The following is a 27,760-nucleotide window of genomic DNA, read 5'->3' as shown; positions in this document are numbered from 1 at the left end:
CATATCTCAGCCGTCTTATGACATATTGCAAATCTTCTAAACTCATTTGAAAGATAATGAGCAATAGCTATTTCGGAGGTATTTTGCCCAGAAATAATGTTTAAGTTTTGCACCTAAAACTTAACCTAAAGTTAGAGCATTTTCAAAAAAACGCACTCAATATTCAAAGCCGATCATCTCGTGATAGGGTGGACCAAAATTCAAAATTTGAGTTGCATTAGAATCCTTATTCTATACTTCTCCAAACACAATCAAAAAAATTTGTACAAAAATTTAAGAATGTACTATTAATTAATAAAATATACACTTAAGTTATTGTCCAAACGTTTGGGATCACGCCTCGTATGTTGGGGGGTCAGGGGCCAGGGGCGGTCCTAGAGTTGGCTCTTGGGGGGGGGGGGTGATTTTCCAAAATTTCAAAATTCAGTCAATATTAAAGAATGAAAATCTGGTGAACAAACGATCATTTTGAAAGAGCGAAAAGAAGGGAGGGTGGCGGGGGGGGGGGGGCGAAGGTTGCCACTTTCAAATGACAATGTAACTGCACATTGCTTCTCCTCCCCCACTTGAATTTTACTGAATAAAATCAGATGTATTTCGAAAAATATGAAATAAGAGAAGAATAATGAAATCTTTTAACTAACTTTTTCAATTTTTATAAAACAATCAGCAAATCTATATTATTCACTGCCAAAAAATGTAAATAAAATGAAAATTGTCAAAATTTGGATATCTGGTAGTTTGAAATTGTCACTATCAAAGATCTTAAAAGAATTTCTTGTTATAAATGTTATTTTACGAATGAAAATTATAGACACGTTGTTGAGCTTCTGAAAATAAGTGCTAGGCCAAACAAGAAGTATAGTTTTAAGATAAGTTTTAGTTAATTATTACTATGAATTTTGAATTGATTAACGGTGATTAAATTTTTCATTGGAGTAATTTAATGAATAGTGATTTGGAATATTTGTAATATTATTTTCAATGTGAAAACACAATCTTCGTTCAAAATTGTGGTATCGATTTTTCAAATTCTCAATATAAAAAAACAACACTCTAATTATAAATTCAGTTGAAATAAGATTATCAAAATCAGATACTGAAGAATGAAGCATCTGGAAGATAATTTTAATTGGTTTGCTCTAGAATTTCAGTTAATAATTCAAAATTTTTAATTTTAACTGTACCGAAACAAATGAAATAGCAACAAATAAATTATAAACAAAGCGAAAGATCGTTTTTTTCTTCATGTAGGTACCTATTCATAATTCCAAACTCTTGAAATGATATTGATTTATAATAAAAAAAAAACATGGAATAAAGCCATTGAGGGTTAATTTAGTGAAGAGTATTTACCAATTGCAATTGAAATTGCCAAACTTTCAGATGTAGAGTATCAAACCTTAAACTAGATTCAGACTTAAAATTCCAAAATTGTTATGTGAATGAGCTGAAAGCAGTTCGGCAATATAATTGGTGTAAATCTTGAAATCCAGAAGTATAAGTCAAAAGTCTATTACTGTCTAGACCAGAGGGGACCAAACCTAAGCCCTCGAGTCCCTGGTCGTTCCTCTGGAGACTCAGTGGAGGGTGGGCACACAAGGCCTTCTTTTCTGGCTAGCTCGATCTTGAGCAGAAACGGAGCTCCTCAAGGTCGGCTTTTACAAAATAGCTGATCGCGGACTCTTCGGAGTAATTAAACACACTAACACTGAAATTTTAGCTTTTTACGTTTTTATTAAATACCTGTGTGTCTTGTGTGTCGTGTGTTTCGTTGGGCCGGCCTTCGCTGCTGATGATGCTTCTCCTTCGGAACGCTACGGTTAGTTGGGATGATGTGGCTAGGCAACTGTCGAGAATTGGCGGAAACTCTGCCAATTCCTCGTCAGTTCCTCAGGCTGGAACGGATATTGGATTCCGTTCAGCCTACCGATTGCGCGCGGAATATAACCGACTGGGCGCCTGTTCGTCTGGTTCCAATGGCAGTACCAGATGAAGACCTCGAGGATTGGATAAAGTCCCAGAATATAGCTTTAGACTTTTGGGTCCTGATGAATGGAAATGGGATTGTGAGCTTGTATGAGGGCTACTGAGATTTCTTTTGACTCCTGCTTTACCTGATTCGTCTTTCTAGCACAATCACAAATTATCTTCCGCTGTGCACGTTTTGTTTTAACTAGGCTTGTTAAGTTAAACTTATAACTTTTTGCTTTTAACCTGTTACATGTTTTTAGGTTAAGTATCAAAACTATAACGATACGTCCTGTACGTCTCGGTGGCTAAAGCGGAAAGAAATCTTATTTATCTTATTACCGGTAGCTCCTCACAACCCATACAAATTATACCACTTCATTCTGGCCTAAAATATTTTAATTTGTGCGTTCTCTGTTGTTCCGTTCTAGTACCTCCATTTTGTGTATTTGTTTCAGTGTACCTGTGTGAACATGCTGTGTTCTTGTGAGTCCTGTATATTATTTTATCTAAACCTATCTTGCTCTGATGGAATAATTAATGGAAAAATTAAACAATATCAAACAATGATCATATAATTTAAGTAAATAAATAAATAACGACTTACTTTATGAAAATTTAACGAGTTGAATTTCGCAACGGTAACACTACCCCATACTCCCCCTAAAAAAAATATATTATATGAAAATATAATCATATTTTTTTTAACTTAAGTTCCGTCTAATTAATCTCCGCTCAGAATAGACTTGAACTCCATGTGCATCCCTATGCGCTCAACAACCAATATCTTGCTTGCGCGAAATTAGCAAATATGAACTCTCATACGCATGAGTGATTATTTATCCACGCGTAAACGTTGTTGGATCTTCCTCTTTCCCAACAACCCAGTCAAATCAAAAGACTTGAGGAAAGAAGAAAATTTCTGCTACTGACATGTCGAGTGTTATTCGATGATGCTGTTTCATGAGTGCTAAATAAGATGAATTCTAGAGAAGGGTTTATGGGATTGTTGTTTGGAATTATATGATTTTTTTTTATTGATAAGCTCATCTGAAAATAGGGTAAGTGGTACCGGTCATCACCTACGCGCCGCGATTTGGAAATTGTCATTACTAGTTTTCATGCCATGGATCATTTCTATTCCTCATTCGCTTACTATTTTCATTTGATTGTTGCTGACTACTGAAACTATTAAGAGAGAAGCTATAAAAATAATTGTGAGGCTAAAAAGAGACAAAAATAATGGACCCCTCTCGAAAAATTATTAACACTCAAACCTCATCGAACTCAACGTCACTCACTTTTAGCTATTGAAAACAATGCATTGTCATACTCCTCCATTTCATGCGACTGTTGAAACAGAGCGGTCGCGATTTTCGATTACTGCGGTAAGTAATACCACTTTTCCTTTTTTGGTTTCTCTTTGACTTTTGTGCTTTTCTACGCTTTACCGCGGAATTACGGACTGAAGATTTGCCTAAGAGAATATCTTAGAATCTTGCCCTTCTTATCGGCTTGCCCTAAAGAACTTGTTCCGCGACGTGAAAATACTAGTGCAAGATGGGTTCATTGACTCTAATCCTGTGCTATAGCTGGCTGATGCCACTGAAAGTGCACAGTTTTGCTAACATACTTTTTATTATTACTCGAGTGCAAGTCTACGAAAACTATTTCACGAATATTTTAAATAACTGCTGGCTAATTCGGATCCTTTTTTTTTTACAGGTTGACGATTCTTACTTCGCCGCTTTCTAAAACATGCCTGAAAATCATAAGATATAAGAGGTATAAATTTTGCTTCTACCGTCGTCTATCTTCGGCTAAACTTTGGAGTTGATAGTCCAAAATTTTGTTAATGATGGCGAGAACCCAGCAACTATCTTAGTGGAAAAGAACTAATTTCCACTCCCGTTCTGTAAAAGCCAGTTCTGTAAAAGCCCCGAGTACATCTACGCTTGAGGTCGGGAGCATTCCATGTTTCAAAAACCTTGAACTGTAAATTTGATGCAATTGGAAGCTAGACAGATCTCTAACTTAAAACCAATGCACCCAGGGTCGTACAAGGGGGAAATGTTTAACTTCTGTTCTTTCATCAACTTTCTACAACCTAATCTCGCTTACTTTACTCCAACCTTCTATTAGCCAGCATCTCTACGCTATTTCTTCTTCACGTATTTCCCTTCTCATGTGGACGGTCCACTTCCTCTACGTATCAAAATTTTTTTTTTTGCGATTGGCTATCCGAACAATTATCGGTTTTCGAAAACGGTCTAAGACTGATCGATTTCATTTCTTTTCTTGCCTGATCTTGATAAGTAGTGTTTTGGAGCAGAGATTGCTCAGGTTTTAAGCTGAACTCAGTGCGTCCTTTTGGCACACTGGACATTGGTTTGTGTATGCATTTTTGAAGCCACAAAGCCTACAAAACCTCTCCTTCTCCTCCGGGCAATTCGTGTAATGATGCTTTTCTTGCCTACAATTGTAACAGACTCCGATCGGCGGTCGTCTATATGATTGAACCAATTGCTGTAAAGTTCCCCTCGCTGTCCCTTCCATGGGTTCTAATGTTTCACCTCTCTTCTCCCCTCCCTCTTTTTCTTTTAAATATCTTCTAAAATTTTTTGTTTTTATTTTCTGACTTATTCTTTCTTTTTCAGGCTTCGGTTTGCAGAAGACGCGCTTTTTGTCAATGGAATTCGCGGCGTATCGAGGTTTCGGATCCGAGATAAACATTTCGTTGACGTGGCTTTGACGATTACGATTTTGGTCACCCGCGACTTTTGGGAAAACATTCGCGTTGTTCTCATCGATGATACGACCGTACTTTTTAAGCATCGCGAGATTATTGATTCCTGCTGCGGTCATCGCGTTTTTGTAGTCGAATCGGAGATTGCGCCATATAATTTTGAATCGACGGTATTCTGAAGGCGGTTTTGTCATTGATCGAAAAAGTGTTTGCATGTCGTGACAATAGTCTGCAAATTTTTCACCCCGAGCTTGCTTACGTTCATTAACTTGGGCTTCGATTCGAAAATCTAAATCCGGCGGTAAAAATTCGCGTCTTATTTTTCGTTCAAGCTGAGACCAAGTCCGAAAATCTCGGTTTTCAAAACCCTCCATAAACCAGTATTTCGCACGCCCGGTAAATAAATGAATTGCGCTTTGGAATAGTTCACGATCCGAAATTTCTTCTGATTTAGCTCTCAGTTTTACTTCTTTTAGGAATTCCGACATCATCCTTCCCTGATCTTTCCCGTCATACCTCCATCTCCATTCCGCTACCGGTATCCTCCTCAACCTAGCTTTTCTTTTCCTTTTCTGATTCCTTCCTTTTTCCTTCTTTCTCCTGTAATATGATGCATTAGATGAGCTTTCAGCCGAAGACGAAGTGGTAAGCTCTGTACTTTCGGTGAAACTGCTCTCTGAAGTGGTTGACCACCTGATTGCTTTTGATAGTTTGTCGGAACTTTTCTTTGAGTTACCTTTCTCATGAGTTCTCGACAATTTAGTGGGTTTCTTAAAAATGATTTTCTCTACCGATTTCAGGTCAGTTCCACTTTCTGAGTCAGTACTCGACTCAACAAGTTTGCCCCTCCAACCTCTCTTTTCAACCTTTAGTTTCTCATCCTGTACACTTAACCCCTCTTCGCTTTTCTCCAACTTTTCTACTTCTTTCCCCTCCTCGCCCTTGTTCGATGTACCTTCCGTCAATTTTAAATCATACGTTTCTCTAAATTTTTCGTTTAAATTTATCAGAAGCTTTTCCAACCGCTTGCTCTTTCCCACTTTTTCTTCTGCTTCTTTTATTCTCTTTTGTTCTTCTGCTATTTGCTTTTCTCTCATCTCTTTCTGTTGTTGTGTTGTTTGAATCACAAAGTTTTTAAACAACTTTATGATCTCTCCTACATTTTCCCCATTTCCCTTTTCGTATTCGCTGAGAACTTTCATTAGTTCATCAGCCCTTTCAACGCATTCTTCCCTTTCAATAACTCTCGAGTTTAACGTTTTTGTTGATCCCCCTATTGCTTCGTACCTCAATCCTATTTCCTCCAGTTCATTTCCCAAACTTGTTTCATTTAACAATTCTATTTCTTCTCTGACTTCTTCCAGGGCCATCGTAATTTCGGATTCAATCTTTTCTGGATTTTCAGCAATACCATCAAAAGTATCTGGGAAATAAGCAAAAAAAGTGTCACTCGCCAGTTGTCCTAATTCAGTTATTCTGCCTACATATTTGCCTGATTTTGGTGCGTTCAACAACAAATAAATGCGGACTCTGTAATGCACCAACCGTGTTTTAAGCTTAAGCCTTTCTCGGGATTTTATCTTGGGGTTTTCTAGCAGATCTTTTATGATATTGAGTTTTGTGTAAATAATAGCGATTTCTCCCTGTGGTTCCTTTCGCGGGTGGAAAGCAACGAAATCCTTTCCGTCTCTTTCTGATTTCAAGCGGTCTTTTAGCTTCCTCCGCTTGATACTCTCATGCTCTAAACCAAACGAAATATTTCTGATTAATAATTCGTGCTCAACCTCATCAATTGAGAGGTACGACACGTCCATATGACAATACGATTTCCGCAAGTCCATGTTTACGATTCAGGTGAGTAAGAAAAAAGTATTGATTGTGATTATTTTCTATTATACGAACTGATCAATTTAGTTTCTGAAACACTTAACGTTGAAACCAAAAACAAATTTTTAACAAACGGATCACTAGAATCAACCATTTAACACTCAGACGCAAAAATTGTCTTGGTTCCCCAACTTTTCTGATTTGAGCTGAGAATATTTTTACTCGAATCAAGACCCAAAAACTTTTTCTTTTTATAAACAACTTCTATAACGATCTCATCGATATTCGATGCAAAATGTTCGCTGTTGTTCGCGGACCGCTTGGTCTGAAGCAGCAAATTAATTAGGTTTTCACTTTTTGGCCAGAAGTATGATATCGTGAAACCACTTTGATATCCAACTCGCATCAGAGACTTTGTTATTAATTTCCCTAGCCAACTAATTCCCTCAGGCTCACTGTGTTTAACCAAACCTAAAATCCTTGACCAGCTTGTAGTTAGTTGGGCGCCATTTATTACTGTCTAGACCAGAGGGGACCAAACCTAAGCCCTCGAGTCCCTGGTCGTTCCTCTGGAGACTCAGTGGAGGGTGGGCACACAAGGCCTTCTTTTCTGGCTAGCTCGATCTTGAGCAGAAACGGAGCTCCTCAAGGTCGGCTTTTACAAAATAGCTGATCGCGGACTCTTCGGAGTAATTAAACACACTAACACTGAAATTTTAGCTTTTTACGTTTTTATTAAATACCTGTGTGTCTTGTGTGTCGTGTGTTTCGTTGGGCCGGCCTTCGCTGCTGATGATGCTTCTCCTTCGGAACGCTACGGTTAGTTGGGATGATGTGGCTAGGCAACTGTCGAGAATTGGCGGAAACTCTGCCAATTCCTCGTCAGTTCCTCAGGCTGGAACGGATATTGGATTCCGTTCAGCCTACCGATTGCGCGCGGAATATAACCGACTGGGCGCCTGTTCGTCTGGTTCCAATGGCAGTACCAGATGAAGACCTCGAGGATTGGATAAAGTCCCAGAATATAGCTTTAGACTTTTGGGTCCTGATGAATGGAAATGGGATTGTGAGCTTGTATGAGGGCTACTGAGATTTCTTTTGACTCCTGCTTTACCTGATTCGTCTTTCTAGCACAATCACAAATTATCTTCCGCTGTGCACGTTTTGTTTTAACTAGGCTTGTTAAGTTAAACTTATAACTTTTTGCTTTTAACCTGTTACATGTTTTTAGGTTAAGTATCAAAACTATAACGATACGTCCTGTACGTCTCGGTGGCTAAAGCGGAAAGAAATCTTATTTATCTTATTACCGGTAGCTCCTCACAACCCATACAAATTATACCACTTCATTCTGGCCTAAAATATTTTAATTTGTGCGTTCTCTGTTGTTCCGTTCTAGTACCTCCATTTTGTGTATTTGTTTCAGTGTACCTGTGTGAACATGCTGTGTTCTTGTGAGTCCTGTATATTATTTTATCTAAACCTATCTTGCTCTGATGGAATAATTAATGGAAAAATTAAACAATATCAAACAATGATCATATAATTTAAGTAAATAAATAAATAACGACTTACTTTATGAAAATTTAACGAGTTGAATTTCGCAACGGTAACAAGTCACAAAAAGTTCTTTCGAATGTTAGCTTGATGGATTTTCTTGTTGCCGAAAAAACAATCGACTGATATAGGGAAAGTTTTTATCTACAAGGGAACAAATAAAACAAAGGCAAACTAATTTTGGAAAATTTACGCGTTCTTAACTCGATTTCTTTTGTCAGATTTTTTGTCAGAAAACTAAATAGGTTAGAGTTAAATCGATCAATGATAACTGATGAAACAACTGACCTACATAAACAACAAATAATTATTTTGAATTTATGAATTATCATTTACTCTTTGAACGATGCAGATTCTAGGGAAGAATGCCACTTAGTGGCAAATTCCCAAAAAACATACAGATTTTGTTCCTTAAAACAACGATTTGAAGAAAATAAATTTAACATTTTTTTTTATTCTACAATTTTATCGTTCAGAAGTCACGGTAAATTATTCACATTCTCAGCACAATTGATCTTTAAATTAGAACCTTTTTTTCTAAATCTTTTTGATACTGTACACTTTTGCTTAAAAGTGCACAAATTTTTTCAATGAATATTAACATTGTATTTTCAAAAGTTATACCGGAAAACAGAGCAGAAGAAAAAATAGAAATTTGCATTCAGTACCCCTAAATAAGCTTTTATAAATAGTTTATATTCCTTTTTGTTTCTAAAAACTCATAGGATACTTCGTTCCATAAATTAACAAATTTGCAACAATTAATGTGTGGAAAAAGGGAAAAATCGTATTTTATTTCAATTTTTTTTCTTGATGTACTCATCATTTCCAACTGTTTAAAATGATTTTTTAGGAAAAATAAAAAAATCAAGAAATGAAGAGTAAACTTGAATTTAGAAATCTTTAAAAGGTTTTAAAAACTTAAACTCTTACTGTTAACATTTAAAATTTTCATATTCAGTTTCTGTTTGGTAGTATCTTCTTGAATCTTTTTACGGTCATTCTTTATAAGAATGCTTGATGTGACAGATATCAAACCAAATTAAATTAAATTGGATCTATTTTTTCGAAATTTCTTAATATAGGTTAGTTTTAAGTTTCATAATTCATATTTGAATGATGTAAAATCGAGGGAGAGATGAATTTATGCAAGAGAATCTTTACTGTGACTCAAAAACTCAATTGTTATTTCGCAATCTAATTATGAATTCCTTATAAACGCAAGTGAGAATAGTACTGCATTGGAATTTGGAATGTGTTAGACATAACTTGGTAAAAATTTTAAATTGTCAATAAACCAACTGTAAACAAAAGAAAAAATACAAAATTGGAAGTTCTAATTTATAAATATTTGAATTTTAGATTCGTCTTAGCTTTTTATTCTTGAAGTTAAGTTTTATTGTAACATTATGTCCAGATTCCTTCGGTTTTTAAGATATATTGAACTACAAAGAAAAATCCTAATGAGGAACTTTCCGTTGCCAAATCGATCTTGAAAATGGATTTCATGCGGTATCAACATGTTGTATATTACGATTGAATTTATTTTGTGAAATATTGGTGCCAAAGAGAAAGATTAGAAGGTACCCAAGACTGTCAATTAACACTAAACGTACCGGAGGCGGTCAAATGACGGTTTTTGAACTTTAAACGATGATTACGCCTTATATAATTGTTTTTCGCAAATTTAACGACAGGACTATTTTTGTTTTTGAAATGCAAGTATTTTTGCGTTTTTAAATTTTTTTAAGTGTTACGGTTTTCGAATAACGTATGTGGTATACCTATTCATACCGCGAGCGGTCAAATGACGGCAAACACCGTTTTCGCTAAAACTCCCTTGTTTCTCAACCGATTTCTATCAAATTTATAGTTTTGAAAAGCTTATAATTCGACTCAAATATGTTTCTCAGGCAATTTTCAGCTATAATCAATAACTTTAAAGTTATTTACAGTACAAGAAAAATTTTATGAAAAAACATGCTTCAGGACAAAGGTTGTAAGTCAGTTATTAAGTGCTCGAAAAAAATTTCACTTAGTGCCTGAGAAAGCTGAAGTTAGAAGCTCTATGTTGCACATATGGAAAAAATTTTTAAAAATTTTCTAAGATCATGGCCACAAAAAATGTAAAAAAGTTGTGTAAAACCCGTACTTTTCAATCAATCGACCGCCAAAGCTGTTCCTGTTACAGTAGAAAATTTTGAAAAAGTGAATTGAAAAGTAGACGTAATTTGTCACATTTTGGCATCTTCAGATTTTTGAAACACGAAGTACATAATTTATGACGACCTTTCAAAGGTAGCTGTTTTTCGAACTTTTTATCAATTTGGATTTTCTAAGACAATTCCTACACCTAAGCTCAGCTTTGCACTGGATTTTGAGTACGTTAACGCAACTGCCAAGCATTGCACCGCCCATGCAGTTACATCACTAGAACCGGCATGAAATTTGCTTTCTTTTGCATATAGTTTTATTGCCTAAACTATACGTTAACGTACTCAAAATCCAGTGCAAAGCTGAATTTGGGTGTAGGGATTGTCTCAGAAAATCCAGATTCATAAAAAGTACGCAAAACAACTACCTTTGAAAAGCCGTCAAAAATTATGTATTTTGTATTTTAAAAATCTAAAGATGCAAAAATGTGACAAATTACGTCTACTTTTCAATTCACTTTTTCAAAATTTTCTACTGTAACAGGTACAGCTTTGGCAGTTGATTGATTGAAAAGTACGGGTTTTACACAAGTTTTTTACATTTTTTGTGGCCATGATCTCAGAAATTTTTTAAAAAAAATTTCCATATGTGCAACATATAGCTTCTAACTTCAGCTTTCTCAGGCACTAAGTGAAATTTTTTTTCGAGCACTTAATAACTGACTTACAACCTTTGTCCTGAAGAATGTTTTTTCATAAAATTTTTCTTGTACTGTAAATAACTTTAAAGTTATTAATTGTAGCTGAAAATTGCCTGAGAAACATATTTGAGTCGAATTATAAGCTTTTCAAAACTATAAATTTGATAGAAATCGGTTGAGAAACAAGGGAGTTTTAGCGAAAACGGTGTTTGTCGTCATTTGACCGCTCGCGGTATGAATAGGTATATACAAAGTGTCGGTATGTTTAGTGTTAAAGTCACACGTTTCTTAAGCGCCTACCGGAAAACTGATCACTCCAATGGAGAAGTTGACTACAATTTAAATTTCTTACTAATAAGGCAATTTAACACTTAAAGCCAAGGGTATTTTTTCATTTCTTAGAATTACCAAGATCTGTAAATCCATTAAACATTATAGTAATTTTTGAAAATTTAAGGGAATTACCGATCTTATGATTCCGTAAATATGTATATAGTTTGAGTAATTTTTTTTTGTTTTCTTTTATCTGATCGAAAAGGAAAGAAACTGCATGGTAAAGGTAATTCAACAGAAGTTGATTGGTAGAATTCGGTCCAGAGCATTGCGAGTTACAGCTGCTTGAGTTTGATAAACCGACTTTTCTTCAATCTTGAGCCTTTAAGTGATAGACAAACTTTTCGTTGGTTAAACACCCCCACGGAGTGGAAAATTTTTGAAAATTCAAAGGCACATCTACTAGGGGAAGTTCAAAGTTTTTATAGAAATTCGAGCATTTACGGGTATTTTGTAACGGTTTTTTGCCGCTTGGGGAGGGTGATCACCCCGATCACCCCCCCCCCATAGGACCGCGCCTGGTATAGACCAAAAGTTTGGGATCATTTTTTCAAAAAACATGCAAATTTATCTCATTAATATCTTACTCATCTAACATCGTATTGCAGATCTGAAGGGTGCATTTGAAAGCTTAGGAATTGTTGTTTTTTCATAAATTCATTAAAAATTATATTTTTAATCCATAACCATAAAAAATTCACAATCATAAGTGTGAATTTTCAAAAAACAATTAATTTCAAGTAAATTGTTTATGGTTATCACTTTAAAATATAATTTTTGTATGAATTTATGGAAAAACAACAATTCCTAAGCTTTCAAATGCAGCCTTCAGATCTGCAATACGATGTTGGATGAGAAAGATATTAATGAGATAAATTTGCATGTTTTTGGCCGATACACCATATTGAGGGGGGATCCCAAACTTTTGGACGATAACTTAAGTGTCTATTTTATTAATTAAAAGTACATTCTTAAATTTTTGCACAAAATTTTTTGATTGTGTTTTGAGAAGTATAGAAGTATAGAAGGATTCTAATGCAGCTGAAATTTTGAAATTTGGTCCACCCTATCGCGAGATGATCGGCTTTGAATATTGAGTGCGTTTTTTTGAAAATGCTCTAACTTTAGGTTAAGTTTTAGGTGCAAAACTAAAACATTATTTATGAGCAAAATACCTCCGAAATAGCTATTGCTCATTATCTTTCAAATGAGATCAGAAGATTTGCAATATGTCATAAGACGGCTGAGATATGAACGATCAAAATTTGCATGTTTTTAGCGGGTGATCCCAAACTTTTGGCCGGCAGTGTATAGCGAAATTAGGCTCACCCACTCTAGTTAAATATTTCCAGCTGAAGCATACGTATTGAAACAAGCGGCAGCAGAAAGCATAACTGCAGAAAACAGATAGATTCTAAATGACTCAGCAAGCTGTCTTGATGCTTTGGAATAGGTCGTTCCAGGCATCCTTGGATTGATGAATTCAAACACTTGATTTAGAGCCGAAAAGTGACATTTGCGTGAATACCGGGGCAATCAGGAATATTTGGAAACCATAAGAAAGACTTTCATGCTAATTAAGCCCGTCAGATTGTTTCACTAAATATTCAACTCCAGACATAAAGGTGACCATGATTGCTAAGATAAAGATTCGATCTTTAGACCGCTAAATTAAAAAGCTTAGATGCTTCTCTCTGATCAACGGCCTGCGGGAAGTTTGTCTAATCACCACGTGCGGGAAACAGCCTTCCTAGAAACTCTAATCTTATCCATTGTAACGTGAATTTAAATATGATAAGTGTAGGAAAAATTCGAGATTCTCATAAAATTGATGAACATCCTCATATTGTGATGGGTTTCACCTCGTTTCAGTTATTTCTTCACAAAGTCACATTTTAAACATATTTCTTCCATATGTGTCATTGTAATTGCGACTATGATTAGGGAACATTATTCAAGGAACGCTTAGTAAATAAGACAGTTTCGAGAAGTATAAAAACTTTGAAACAGTTCAGTTGCACCGTAGGGTCCAGTTGACGATTATTTGTATGGGCAACCTCCAGTATCACAATTCTTCCCTTGGGATGACTTCCTCAAACAATAACAAAAACACTTCGCAAACAAATAAATACCATACCCCCGGGTCCGGGCAGTATCAGTTCCGAAGATTTATCAAAAGTTTGGTAATCTACAATGGCGCACCATTGGCCGATAAAAGTTTATCTCCGGCCTGTGGTTAGACAAGTATCGCTATCATATCGTAGCGAGTTGTAGGTAGACTATTATCTACGGGTAGGTAAAGATTGCAGCATGACGATTCCTTATAAGTACAAAAACTGCCAGAGTGTCCTAGAGAGTTATCAGCTAGCTAGCAAGCTGGTGCCTGGGATTCGGAGGCTCAGCTTCGTTAGATTATTACCTTTCCTAAACTTCCTCCGACGGTTGTTGTTGTTGTTGTTGGGTGAACAATTCCTGGATTACTGGCGGAACTAGACGAATTGGCACTGCTGCTTGTATTCGGTGAACAGCAAACCGAGGAAGGAATCCGGTTGTTATTGGTGTCGGAAGGAGCACTAACTGCTGCTGTTGTTATGGCACTTACAGGCATTTTCATTTTCTTCGGAACCAGAAGCTGGTTGGTTTTTTTTTCCTGGAGATGGATTCACTGAACGTTTCACACGGCCGAGGTAAGCCTATATGGCACAGCACTATGGAACTAACTTCTGTGATCCGCGCACAGATTCTACCGGCGTGAATGATTTCTCGATGGACACAAAGTACGGCAGCACGTTGACCGAATCACGAGGAACATCTCACTGCGACTAAGGGAGCCATTCGCGGCTGGCTACCGATCCTCACCAATACAGCCCATATTGAACGGAATTGATGGGGAAAAATTATAGGAAAGAGAATACATATTTCCGAGCCCATCAAACACCCGGGGAAATCAACCCATTCAGAGTGTGAATACCATTCCTGCTTATCTTATCTTTTGGTCTTTACAACTGAAACCACCCATCATCTTTCATGGCAGGTAACACATAATCAAAAAAAAAAACACCACACACTTAGTATCACTCATACAGGCCTAGCTCGCGGGGGCACACCAAGGTTCCCGCCAAGACGATTTCGAAAGGATCCCTCCGTTCGAGGTAAGTCTGGTGAGCTTCTGTTTGTCGTTCAGCTGTATCACAATCGTATCCCAGGCCCAGGCGAATTCCCCGAAATCGTTCCTGAATCGAAAACCCCCCACCCTATGTTCACTCGAGAGCAACTCGCGTCAATCTGAGCCCGGACCCGGTCACATCCAGTGCAAGCCCAGGAACTTCTGCTAAACCGCCGAAACAGACTGGGTTGTGGCAACTTTTGCCGACCAACAATCAACATCCTACAATATTTTTACAACAAGAGAAAAAAATAAGAACCATTCAACATACAGTGCTATGGCGAAGGAAATAGCGAGCGAACATTTTCTGTTTGCACTGCACAGTGCGCTTCGACGATGTAGAAGCGTACCGGTGAAAATCAACGCTCAGGCGTTGCGCGCCAGCTATACGCAAACGTTGTCGTCAAAAACCACGCGCGCTTAAACACTACTCGTAAGAGAACAAACAACAAATTATCCGCACCAGTATGAATGCCTGTTTCCTCAGAGAGCAAACCAAACCAGGAACATTCGGTCGGTTTTTTGGTCCGCATATTTTTTTACAACTTCTCGTCGTCGTCGTTTGATGTTTGTTTGCACCAAATTCTGACCTGGTGCCTGCCTGATGTGGTTATATGTATCTACGACGTTTTCCGGCTCTTACGTGCGGTTACGGCGTTCCCGTTTTGATACCAGTGTAGACGACTGGAAAAATAAGGTTCCTCTCGAATTCGGACGAACAAATAAAACACTCGAAATTACAAAGTTTGACAACACATTTGAGCAAGGCGCAAAAAGTCAACTTTTGATGGTGGGATCAGGGATTAATCCATAAACCTAATCGTTTTTTTTTTCTATTTGAATGACATATCAATTTTGGGAAAGTTCAAAACTAAACGATATCAAGAACATATCGATGTCTGTCGATGTGGTTCATCGAATTTTTCCCTTCTGTTTGTCTCCGATAAAAATAAATATTTCCCGAGTTGAAGATTAATCGAATTTGTGTATAGTGAGTAGTTTACTAGTATTAAACGTGGGGTGTTGAAACGTTTAATTAGAAACGAGGATGCATAACTTGAAGGTTTATTCGAAATAAAACAAATTCCAGATTTGTATGCTCAAATTCGATCTTCGGTTCAGCACAATTAAAAATAACTGAAAAATTAGCAGTAACTTTTTGCGATGAGCTAATTCACTAACTTCAAATTCAGATTCCGTTTTCCATTTTTAATCTAATGAAACTGAGAAGGATGGATATGACAGAAAACCCAAACATGCTTTTGTTCGAAATGGTTATTATTAAAGCGATGTATGCTATCCAGGGCAGGTAAATGGTTACCATCAAGTAACCAAAGTCATGCGACATTGATATATTTGCAGGTATCACTGTCATGCAACACATGTATCATATCACCGTGACATGTGGTAGGATATCGCGACATTTGCAGTTGAGAGACATCTAAGCATATGTGATCGTCATTTCATTATGCTCTCTGTCAAATCTACATATCACAATTTGCTTCTATGTACATCATGAAAATGTAAAAATGCTGAAATGCTTCAAGACTAAAATACTTCGTTAAATTTTTCTTTAGGGAAGAATTTAAACTTAAAAATAATCTACACATACCAGCGTTGAAGATTATTGTTTATGAGTCCTACCTAACGGAATTTTTTCTTAAATTCTCGTCTTATTGTGAATTTTTGCTCCCAATGACTAGCTAGGTCTCTCGTTAAATCAGGGTAAACTCCACTTGTTGCAGGGTGGACAATCTACTAGGGGGGAACTATCAAACGAATGGAATTTGAACCACAATGTACTCTCAAGAGGGTTTCGTGGGTGTTATAAGTGAAATGACGTATAAATTTTAACATTTTATTACAGTTAACATTTTAAGATGAGCAGGGGTTAGAAATAAGTGAAATTTGAGATCCTTTCACTCGGATTTCTTGCCCACAAACGATGATGGGATCTGGATCGATGGCGATGACCATGAATATAGTCGAGTTGGCGGTCGGGTTTTTGATGGTGGTCGTCTTTTGATGCACGCTGTAATACCTTCGCCACAGTTGTCTTTTTTTCTGAGGCCGAACTAAAACTCGCCCTGCTTTTCCGTTTTGAAAATAAAAAACAGAGCCGGAACTAGGACCAAGGTGATGCTAGGACTTTCGGAGTGGGTTCCTGTGAAGTGCCTGAACCTATACTGCGTGAACCTATACTGAAGTATGCAGTCAGAGAATAAGGCCTTTTAATGGCTGGGCCTGGTAGGAATAACGTTCCGGAGAACTCTTCGGAGACCGGGCGCTAGGCTCCATCCATCCAAGATCGAGAATTTGAAGATCTTCGTCGTTCAGCTCGGTAGCTGTTTGACGCTCATGGAGCTAAAAAGAATTAATAAAATAATCACAAACTTCATATTTATATTTAATCGATACTAACCCAAAGTATGTATGACTTGATTGCCGTTTCTCAGTGCATGAAGCGTATTTATCAAGGGAAGTTCCCACTTTCTATGTCCTGCTTATGCATAAAGCTAGAGTTATCCATCGCCAAGCAAAATGTTTTTATTTTCTCCTGGGCTAGTCTCTAAATTAACACGTTTATAATTGCACTAGCTTTCTAAATCGTGCTGAGTGCGAGCTTCAGGAAACTGTGGTCCAGACGCTCCCGGAGAAACCATTTAAATTTTGAAAAACTGACCGAAAATACTTCACAAATTGCTATCAAATAATAAAAATAATAAAAGCTTCCCTAAAGTATGCTGAGAAACGGAAAAAGACGATAGGGGAGATAAGGGTATAACGAGCACCCGGGCATAGTAAGCACCACTCTTTTCTATAGAATAACGTATTTTCTTAAATAAATTTACATGAGGAACAGTTTCACAGTTTTATTTTACTTTTGAGTTAGCAAAAAAAATCGGTGCCAGCGATGATTTTGGTGACCAAACGGACGACGACCAAGCGATTTTGTACTGGAATCAAAAAGGTAAAGACTAGACGCAAGCAAACTTTTCGAGTTTTCATGCGAAATTTTCTTTTTTTACCAGGTTGGCACTCCCAGCGAAAACAACGCCAAAGCCGGGGATTCATCTAAGGGGATGCCAAGTCTCCAAAAAAAGAACCTGATTCATGATGGTCGACGATGAAAACATCCGGAAACCAGCGGTAAACCTACCCACATACGGATTATCACGGTCCAGGCGCCGGAAGAAAGTAGTTATTGGCAAAGTTCGGAAAAGTGTTGTGAAATAAAGTGGAAATCCAGAAAAAGTTTCAGAAAATAAATTAAAGTGAAAGAATCAGTGTTTTTTTTTATTTGAAGTCAGATATTCTCCCTGCGTTTCGAAAGTAAAAATTAATAATTTTGTAAATAAAAAATCTAGACAGTCTTTTCCTTCGGATTTTGCTAGAAATTTGAGGAAAAATTTCGGCGGCTAACTTTTTCTGTTGTTTCCTAAAATTTAAGTGAAAAAATATTGCTGAATTGATTGCTAAATTTCTAGCTGGTCAAATTTGGCCGGGATTCGACCAGACCGAACTGAACGCCAATTTGAAAAAAATGAGTTATCTATTGCAGCAGATGCGAAACATGATAAACTATCCAATGAAAATCAGAACATTTTTCCTATTTTTTTCTGATTTTATTAGAAAATTTCAATGTTGTAGACAGTGGAAATGGCCAAAAAACGTTGCGCCAAAGTGAACTGAAAGCCACCTTAGAGGTAAAGACAATAGGTCTGTTTGGTCATGAAAACTAATTTTGTGCGAAATAATCTTATGTGTCTTGGATTTTTCGATTCAAAACAGTTCTTCGGCTCGTCTCGAACTAATATCTGATAAATTAAATGATAAAAAACTTTCCCGTGGCTAAAAACTTTATATTTCGGATTGTAAGCATTTGTGAAAATTTCGCGCCGCCAGACTGAACCGAATCCGTTGAGCATTGTTTTCCAATTTACTCAAGAGGATGTAAGAATTTTTAACATTTAACGATAAAATATACTCTATTTTATTGATTACTGTCGTTCAGAACGCAACCGGTAAATAACAATCAAAGATATTCCGGACTTCAAAAGTGCGAAATTTGTATGGCTCGGTTCACTCTGGCTCAACGAATAAAAACATTTTCCAAGCATCAGCCATACTCGTTGGGTGCTGCCCGTAGAGCGCCTATTAGTACTACTATCGCTATCAGCAAAGTGAAAATGAAATTTTTCAAGACTGCTCTCGAGTAATGTATAAAAATTGTATGGAAGCTCACCCTCCCCCTTTCCATCCCTCCAAGAAGAGAGTTGCAGAAGTTCCATAACAAAATTTTTGTTTTCGAATACCCTTACAGGCAAAATTTGGTTCCATTTGCTTGATTAGCTCTCGAGTTATGTAAAAAATCCCCCCCCCCCCCCTTTTTATTTCCCCATTGGAAAAAAGGAGGGCTACTAAACCATCACAGAAACATTCCTCGTAACGAAATATACTTCCGTGCCAAAGTTGGATTCATTTGCATGATCAGTTCTCAAGTTATGAAGACTTGTTATTTTTATTTCAGAGGCCCCCTCCTCCCTTCCAGTTAGAGGGAGGAGTCCCAAACTATTAAAGAAACCTTCCCTGGCCTCAGAAGCAGACAGACAGACAGGCTTTTTCATTTTTTTTTAATGAAAAGTGGGATTCAATTACATAAGATTTCAATTTGGATTAAACAAAAACTAAATCCAACCAATATTTTTTTTTATTTACATAGTATTCCGTCTCACGACAAAACTTGACGAACATAATTCCTAAAATTCACTCGGTCCATGGCAACCGTTCTCCAATTTCTCGGGCACCCCACGTTCGCCAGATCATGCTCCACTTGGTCTAACCACTTCGCTCATTGCGCCCCCGTTCGTCTTGTTCCTACCGGATTCGTAGCGAAAACCTGTTTTGCAGGACAGTCGTCCGGCATTCTCGCAACATGTCCCGCCCAGCGTATCCGGCCAGCTTTCACCACCATCTGGAGACTGGGTTCGCCGTAGAGTCGGGCGAGCTCGTGGTTCATCCTTCGCCTCCACACTCCGTTCTCCTGTACGCCCGCCAAAGATGGTTCTTAACACTCGTCGCTCGAATACTCCGAGTGTACGCAGGTCCTCCTCGAGCAATGTCCATGTCTCATGCCCGTAGGGAACAACCGGTCTAATGAGCGTCATATACAGGTTACACTTCGTGCGAGGGCTAAGTCTTCTCGACCGCGGTTGCTTGTGGAGTCCATAGTAGGCACGACTTCCGCTGATAATTCGCCTCCAGATCTCACGGCTGGCATTGTCTGCGGTCACCAGTGAGCCGAGATAGACAAAGTCTTCGACTATCTCCAGCTCGTTGCCGTCGATCGTGACCTTGTTATTACTGGACAAGCGGGTTCGGTCGGTCTCGGATCCGCAGGCCAGCATGTACTTCGTCTTGGACGTATTAATCATCAACCCAATCCTTCCTGCTTCGCGTTTCAGTTTGCGGAAGATCTCCCCCACCGCCGCAGATGATCTGCCGACTACATCAATGTCATCGGCAAAGCAGATAAGTTGACTGGATCTGTTGAAAATCGTGCCCCGCATTTCGCTCACCGCTCGTCGAATAACACCTTCTAGCGCCACGTTAAACATCATGCAGGATAGACCATCACCTTGTCGAAGCCCCCTGCGCGATTCGAATGAACTCGACAATTCACCCGAGATCCGCACACAGCACTGCGTTCCATCCATCGTCGCCTTGATCAGTATGATCAGCTTCCCGGAAAAGCCGTTCTCGTCCATGATTTTCCATAGCTCGTTACGGTCGATCGTGTCGTATGCGGCTTTGAAGTCGATGAGTAGATGGTGCGTAGGAACTTGGTGTTCCCGGAATTTTTGGAGGATTTGCCGTAATGTGAATATCTGGTCCGTCGTAGACCGTCCCTTCATAAAGCCGGCCTGATGACTTCCCACAAGTCTCTTTTTTCTTGTGGCGTTAGGCGGTGGAGTAGGATTCGGGACAACACTTTGTAGGCGGCATTGAGGACAGTGATCGCTCGGTAGTTCTCACAGTCCAATTTGTCGCCCTTCTTGTAGATGGGGCATATTACCCCCTCCTTCCACTCCTCCGGTAGCTGTTCTATGTCCCAGATCCGGATCATCAACCGGTGTAGGCAATCGGCCAACTTGTCCGAGCCCATTTTGATGAGTTCAGCTGCGATGCCATCCTTCCCAGCCGACTTGTTTCTATTCAGCTGGTGAATGGCTTCCTTAACTTCACTCATCGTTGGGAGTGGCTCCTCTTCGTCGTTGGCTACGCCGGCGATGTACCTTCCCCCACCGTCTTGATCTCCTGCATGTGCGCCGTTCAGGTGTTCATCGAAGTGCTGCTTCCACCTTTTGATCACATCACGATTGTCCGTCAGGATACCCCCTTCCTTATCCCGGCACATTTCGGCTTGCGGCACGAAGCCTTTGCAGGATGCGTTGAGTTTCTGATAGAACTTTCGTGTTTCTTGGGAACGATGCAGCTGCTCCAGCTCCTCCTCCTCCAGGCGGCGCTTTTTCTCCTGGAAAAGTCGGAATCGCTACCTCTCCAATCCAACCAATAATGTGTCCAAATGAACAATGATAAAGAAACTTATAGAAAGCGTTCTATCTCATTTAATTCAACTTACAAATATATAAATAGTAGGTAAGTATATTTTCAATAATTCCGTTTTTTTTTTTTTTTTGGAAGTGAAGCAGGCGTTGGATTGGAAGGACGTGAAAAAATGCTTGGTGCAAAATTATAAATTGTTATTTTCATTACCGATATGAAATCAAATTTAAGAAAGAGAGCAGTCTTGTAGTTTATTTTCAAGACCACGAACCTGTTATCTTCAATATGGTCGATCTCCCGGAAGAATCTTTATTGGAAAAATGGAAGCACGCAGCAAAGTTTTCTTTTATTTCCAATATATTCCAAGAAGTTTAAAGAAAGTTCGAACGAAATTTACAGTAAAGCGTGTCATCACTTCGAACATACTCACTCTCTCAACAAACAATATTCATGTTCGAAGTGATGACACGCTTTACTGTGAATTTCGTTCTTATCGTTTTGCTCTCCCACCCCACAAAACCACCCCCGGAGAGCGAACAACAAACGAACAAACACACGCATTCTGCTGACGATCCTACTACACATTCTGGAATGATTTTAAGTTTTATATTTTAGTGACACACCACAGCAGAATTGTATTTATTCCATAAGAATGGCAATTAAATTTGCTTTCTATTGAATATACTTTGAATTGGTCTTAAACAGGGGTGACCAAAACATGGCCAACGGGCCACATGTGGCCCGCAAAGCTATTTTTGGAAAAACCATGTTCTGAGAATTGAACGTCTTTCTTGGTCTGCATATCTCATTTGGATGAATATATCTGAATCCACGCTAACTAATTTCAAAATAAAGATCTGAAAATCTCTTTGAATTGATAAAAATCAAAAGGGTTAAAGTGAATAAACACTAATTTCGAGAAAACACGCTTTTATATTGTTCTGTTTGCCATTTTCTACACATTATCGAACATTTGCAATTTTCTTTCGAACGTAAACGTATGCGACTTTAATTTTTCAAAATTTGAAGCATGGTGAAACGTTTGGCATTATTTACTCCAAATCGATCGTTTTTGCACGTATACCCCTTTGGCTCTGAGAGCATCATATTTTACAACAAAGCTTACCGTCACAAAATAAAACAAACAATTACAATTACAATTTATAATCATCAAAACTGTACGGTATTGTTCACATTATTTGTAAATTCCATCACACATTTTTCAATTTTTTCCTATTAGGTCTTGCTTAATACTTATCATTGGTATGAAAAGCATTCAAGCGTACTCTACTTTTAATATTGAAGAGTTTGGATAGGCTCCGAAAGATACAAAATCATTCAAAAATCGTAAAACATCACCGAATCATATCAACATCACAATTAAAATTATTATTTTACAATAACTTCAACCATTTGTAACTTGAATTCTATCTCAACTACTTCGTTCATCCAACAAAATTCAATAACTTTTGTAAATTATGTAAAATAACGAAAGTTTGCTTTTTAAATTTTTCGTATTAATTATTTTTAGCTAAGCTTGAACAGAAAAGGGTATATTTTAAAATTTAAATCAAATCCAAATCTATTTCAAATGTCAACCTGATCTGTATTTATGTACATCAAAAATTAAAAACTAAACAGAATTTACAGTTGGATAATAGACTTCAACTAGGACCGTTTTGGTACTGTTATATCTCTCAGAAGAACAACCTTTTAAGCAAAATTTTCACTTAGAAAAGTTACAATGATTATAAAACAATCAAATTCGTTTTCATTCTGTTGATAGAAGGCTTTCCCAACACATTTGTCAAATCGAGAAAAAATTGATAAGAACTGGATTGAGTTGAGGTTGAGGTCCATACATTGAAAAACTAAGTTCGTTAGAGAAAAAAATTCTTTTAATTGTCAAAAGCTTGTGAACGTTACTATTTTTCAATAATGCCATTCTGCGTTTTGTTTTTAATTTGTCTTTCAATGTTTTCTAAGAAGAACGGTGAACTAGAAACGTTGGAAAATGTGCGGTCATTTTTTTATATTTGGAGACCATAAAATTCACTGACTTGATTGATTGTAGTCACGCGTTTTGCATTTCTTGGATGGATAAACCGAAGAGGTTTAAAATCCCATTAAAAGATTGACGTACACGTAAATACATAAGAAGGGAGGGATAATTCATTTCGTTTTGCATAACATTATTGTTTCTATATTTCAATATGTAGGAAAAATTTGTTGAAATATGCAAGTATCAAAAATGATTTATTAAGATGAATCTATACTCGATGTGACCTAGGCAGACGATTTTTATAGCGTTTCAAAAATCTGTTAGAAAAATTTATTTTTTCACCCGCCAGCCAATCTCATTTCTGAAATTTGGCCCGCCTGTTGAAAATTTTGGCCAACCACGGTCAAAACAGTGAAAATTCACTGAAAAATGAGTTCAAACTCTTTTAAAGATTACAAAAAAATGATAACATTTCAATTTTTTCAAAAATAACCTCGAAATAGCCAACTTTGAAAAATTTTAGTGGATTCAATCATCTACGTATCGAAAATCTAATGATTCCAAAATGTTGGAAATAACATGAATTTCGTAGCCGTATTTTAAAAATCCATTTTTCCATCTTTAAATCAGTTTTTACAAGGGATGAAGTGAAAACTACGTTTTTAGACTACTTTTTTTTTGTTTTTGTTCCATCGTATAGCTTTTAACTTCAGCTTTCATGTACTCTAAAGCGACATTTTTTTTGAGTGAACCATATGTCTCTTACGGTAGTTTTAGTGAGGGATGCTTTTTGGATTTTTTATATTAGAAGTTGAATTGCGAGGAAGCAAGTAAATATAACTGTATAACATGTTTGGAATATTTTTTGACAGTAATTAAAATGTTTCTTTTCATTTTTTTGAAAAAAATTATAGTAGTGGAACCGATTTAGAACAACTTTACTTCAGTAGTATCAAATTGACACTCAAGGTCTGATTAGGGAGTTATTTCTTGGCTTTCAGGGAGCGCCCATAAAAAAAGAACTAATGATGCAAAATGAAAGATTTTATGAATTCATTAGGGGCCCCCCAAGAAATTGTTTTGTTTTGATGCGCCTGAAAAAAAGGTACAAGTCTTAAAACTTCCAATAGTGTGATAATGACACAGAGTGGGTTAGGGTTAAGGACCACGGAAAAATCTTATTCCGAAAACAACGAAATTCGACACTCTATATCTTAGAAACCACTGAACCAAATTGTAAAAATTTTGTACCTCTGGGTCACCAGAAGTGTTGTGTTCAATTTTGTCGACTATAATATCATTTTTAAATTTATAAAATTTTCATTCAACAATTCATGTTGTTCGCGGCGAGCGAAAAAAACGAGATATCTTGAAACCCATGCCTCAGAGATGGAAACTTGAAGAAAATTGGCACTTGGGTGAGAGAATCCACAGGCCTTTGCTTGAACAAACGCCCATATCAATTTGTTGAGGGGGTTTAAGTCCAGGCTTCTCGGAGTTCAAAGATCCTTCGGTTAAAACTTCATATTCTCTTCCAGCCAGGTTTGGGTCCGTTTCGAGGTATGGGATCCATCTTGTTGGAAAACAACATTCTAAGCTTCATCAAAATTCGCCCGAATCCACGGAAGCACTTGATTCTTCAAAATGTCCATGTGGACTTCAGTATTAACTTTTACTCCAGCTTTTCTTCAATTTATTCGAAGCAACTGCTCCAAGCACTATGAATACGGTGAGATGCTTGGTAGTCGACTTGAATTTCAAATTCTCTGGAACAACCTCAGCCTTCGTTAGTGAAATATATAAATCCGAGCGTGATTTGGACACCGGAGAAGATTTTTAAATTTATTTATTCCACAAATTCTCAGATTTAGATAAAAAAAAAACGGGTCACAAAAATCAGTAAATATTTAAGTGTTATTAGCAGGTTAGAATCGGTTTGACCCGGACTCCTATTTTGATGAGAGAATCCAAACATAGTACTTCATACATAAGTATATATATTAGGATCCTCTCTTTTGAAGCGACTTTTATTTGAACCTGTAATCACCATAAGCAGATTTCATTCCGAGAAACATGACAGCAATATCACGAAAAAAAATTGGTATGCGAGTAGAAAGCCAACAAATAACGCGGATCTATCCATCAGGCTGCAAGTGACGCCTAAAGCTTCGTTGTATTATATGTTTGTAACGCAACCACTGACATTTTCATCAACCTCAAAGTTTTCCGTTATCGGTTGTGTGATTAAGCTCTCACCAGCTCCTCGCAATGGCAACATTACTCATAAAACCCCCCAACAAATGTATGGCTGGATGGTATTTAGACTACGGCGATGGCACAGGTACAGGTGCATGCAGGAGACTCATTAGAATCGGGTAAATACCTGATAATAAAAAACAGCACCTTTTGATAACGAAACTCAACCCACATGATATACGTGAGTAGTATGACAGCGACAAAAAACAACCTCTCTCTTATCAGTAAACCAATTTGGACGTGGCTTTCCTCGTACAACCTAGCAGTAACGGGTTTGTTTGTGAAAAGGTTCAAAGTTTTCCAGCGTTCAGACTGAATAAATCGATCAAATGCATGAAAATATTGTTTCCAAATACATTTAGTCGAGTCACAAATTAGGATGCTTCAAAAAAGTTGGCAACATGCTAGATTCTATTTCAGAAACCACCCGATAAAAGATTAATTATAAAGCAAATCGAAATTCATTATCATTTTTAATAGATCTTTAAGCTAAATACGAAAAGACAGTTATAACGTAGCAAACAGAGCAGTCATTTCACGAGAAAAGAACACGAAGAAAGCAACACGGTCAGTTTTCTAGAAGCAAATCGTCTCATGTTCAGAACTATTGTTCTAGTCGGAAAATAAATGATTTTATAGTATTGAAATGATCATTTACTTTCAATTATCTATCATATGCAAAAATAAATTCAAGGGTTACCGGAAATTTAAATTCACCAGATGACAAAGTTTTTTTTAGAAATTTACTGCAATTAGGTTGCATAGTTTTTTTGCCACAATTCTTCCATAAGGGAAGTATTAAAATAAAAAAATGTGCAATTTTACAATTTATAATCGAAGGCTATATATAAGGCTTTTTAATAAAATAGTAGGTATTATTTTAGGTAATGGCATTTTTTTTTTGCTATTCGACCTTATGCGCTGGAGGTCTTTAGATTTTCCCCTTTTTTCCAACTTTTTAATTTTGATTTTGATGGTTAATTTATTCATAAGTTTGCTATTTACATTTTTTTTTACACTCCACTGATCAAGTCGCTTAAGTCTTATACTACTTATAACTAAACTAATCTAAATATTCTATCAAAAATAAAATAACAAAAATCACTATATTACTGCTGTCATTTTATAAAAGTAAAATTGAAATTATAATTTAAAGATACTATAAGAATTAAGAAGCGTTGAAAGTTAGGTTTTAAAAGATGTTTTATAAGCTTTTTCAGATGAAGGTTATTATTACTACATTTGTCCTCAAAATATTTAAAAAACTTAACGTGAATTACATCATTGTTTCATGTTCAGACACTAAAATTGTGAATTACCTTATTGGCATAAACTTGATCAAGTAGAGAAAAACGTTTAAAAGTGCATTTTAAAATTTTGACCGAAAGCTGAAAACCAGTCACTGTAGGGGCATAATGAGAACCTCCCCTGGAGCAGTATCAGCACCATTAATCGGGACACGATGAGCGTTTTCTGCCGGGGAATCTAGCAGCGAATTCAACTCAATGAAGTCAACTGAATAATAGAGCTACAGCTTGACTTAATTCATCTCAAGATTTGGCCTATTGGTAAGGTGTCGGAGAGGTAATCAGTAGACTCGAGTTCGATTCCTGTTCGAGGGGATTTTTTTTCATTTACCGTTCATGATCGATGCATATTTTTTTTAAAGACATACACCGTCTTAGCCGATTTAGACTGTACAGACTATTATGTATTAATGACCTGGACAACTTAAGGTTAACATTTAACACCCAGTACCGAGATGGGAATCTAGCCCATGCCGTCAGTGGACCAAGCGATTACCGTCTTACCACGCTAACCACTCGAGCACCGAGACGTACGTTTTGCACTAAACGTTTTGCACTAAACTGTGAGGCGTGAATCCATCGAACAAAGCAATAACGAATTAATCTAGGTCCGTTTGTAATATTCAAACAATTCACACACGCTCATTCATTATGTTTCTGGTACTTTTACTTGGCGGATGATGCTGTATAATGTAACATTAAAAAAAATCAATCATGAATGGTATTTGAAAAAAAATACTTCGAACAGGAATCGAACTCAAGTCTTTTGATTACCTCTCCGACACTTTACCAATAGGTCAAGTCGTCAGATGAATCAAGTCAAGCTGTAGTTCTATTATTCAGTTGACTTCATCGAGTTTAATTTGCTGCTAGAATCCCCGGCAGAAAACGCTCATCGTGCCCCGATTGATAGTGCTCTGTTCGCCCCGAGTCAACAAATTTAAGTAAAAACGCGTTTTAAAATTGATTAAAGTGAAAAATCAAAAATTTTATGATGGTGAAAATTGAGAAACAGTGTGTAAATCATGTTGCAGTGCGTACATTTTAGATCAAGATGATTTGAAGGTCAAAAAACCATATTTCGTGGTGCTCAAAAATTAGAATATTTTCGTCCTGTTTTGGTGAATAATTAATACTATAGGTAGTACGAAACAAATCCTCATGAAAATTTGTA

General features: G+C 37.1%; 1 protein-coding gene across 3 annotated transcripts in view; it reads right to left on the bottom strand.

The window, feature by feature from the left end:
• LOC129757774 (GATA-binding factor 2-like) overlaps positions 1–27,760 on the bottom strand; it is a 71,471-nt gene that overhangs the window by 36,109 nt on the left and 7,602 nt on the right. For 2 of the 3 annotated variants that reach the window (XM_055755073.1, XM_055755075.1), the window contains exon 1: positions 13,708–14,640. The exons of the other annotated variant lie outside the window; for it this stretch is intronic. In XM_055755073.1, the coding sequence (XP_055611048.1) occupies positions 13,708–13,902 (195 nt within the window). In that variant the 5' untranslated portion in view covers positions 13,903–14,640. Of the gene's footprint in view, positions 1–13,707; positions 14,641–27,760 lie in introns of those variants that run through there. 3 annotated transcript variants of the gene reach the window in all.

Source organism: Uranotaenia lowii, chromosome 3 (assembly GCF_029784155.1).
Source record: "Uranotaenia lowii strain MFRU-FL chromosome 3, ASM2978415v1, whole genome shotgun sequence".
Classification (NCBI taxonomy): domain Eukaryota; kingdom Metazoa; phylum Arthropoda; class Insecta; order Diptera; family Culicidae; genus Uranotaenia; species Uranotaenia lowii.
The sequence above is the reverse complement of the archived record's forward strand: the minus strand, read 5'-3'. Positions and strand labels throughout refer to the sequence as shown.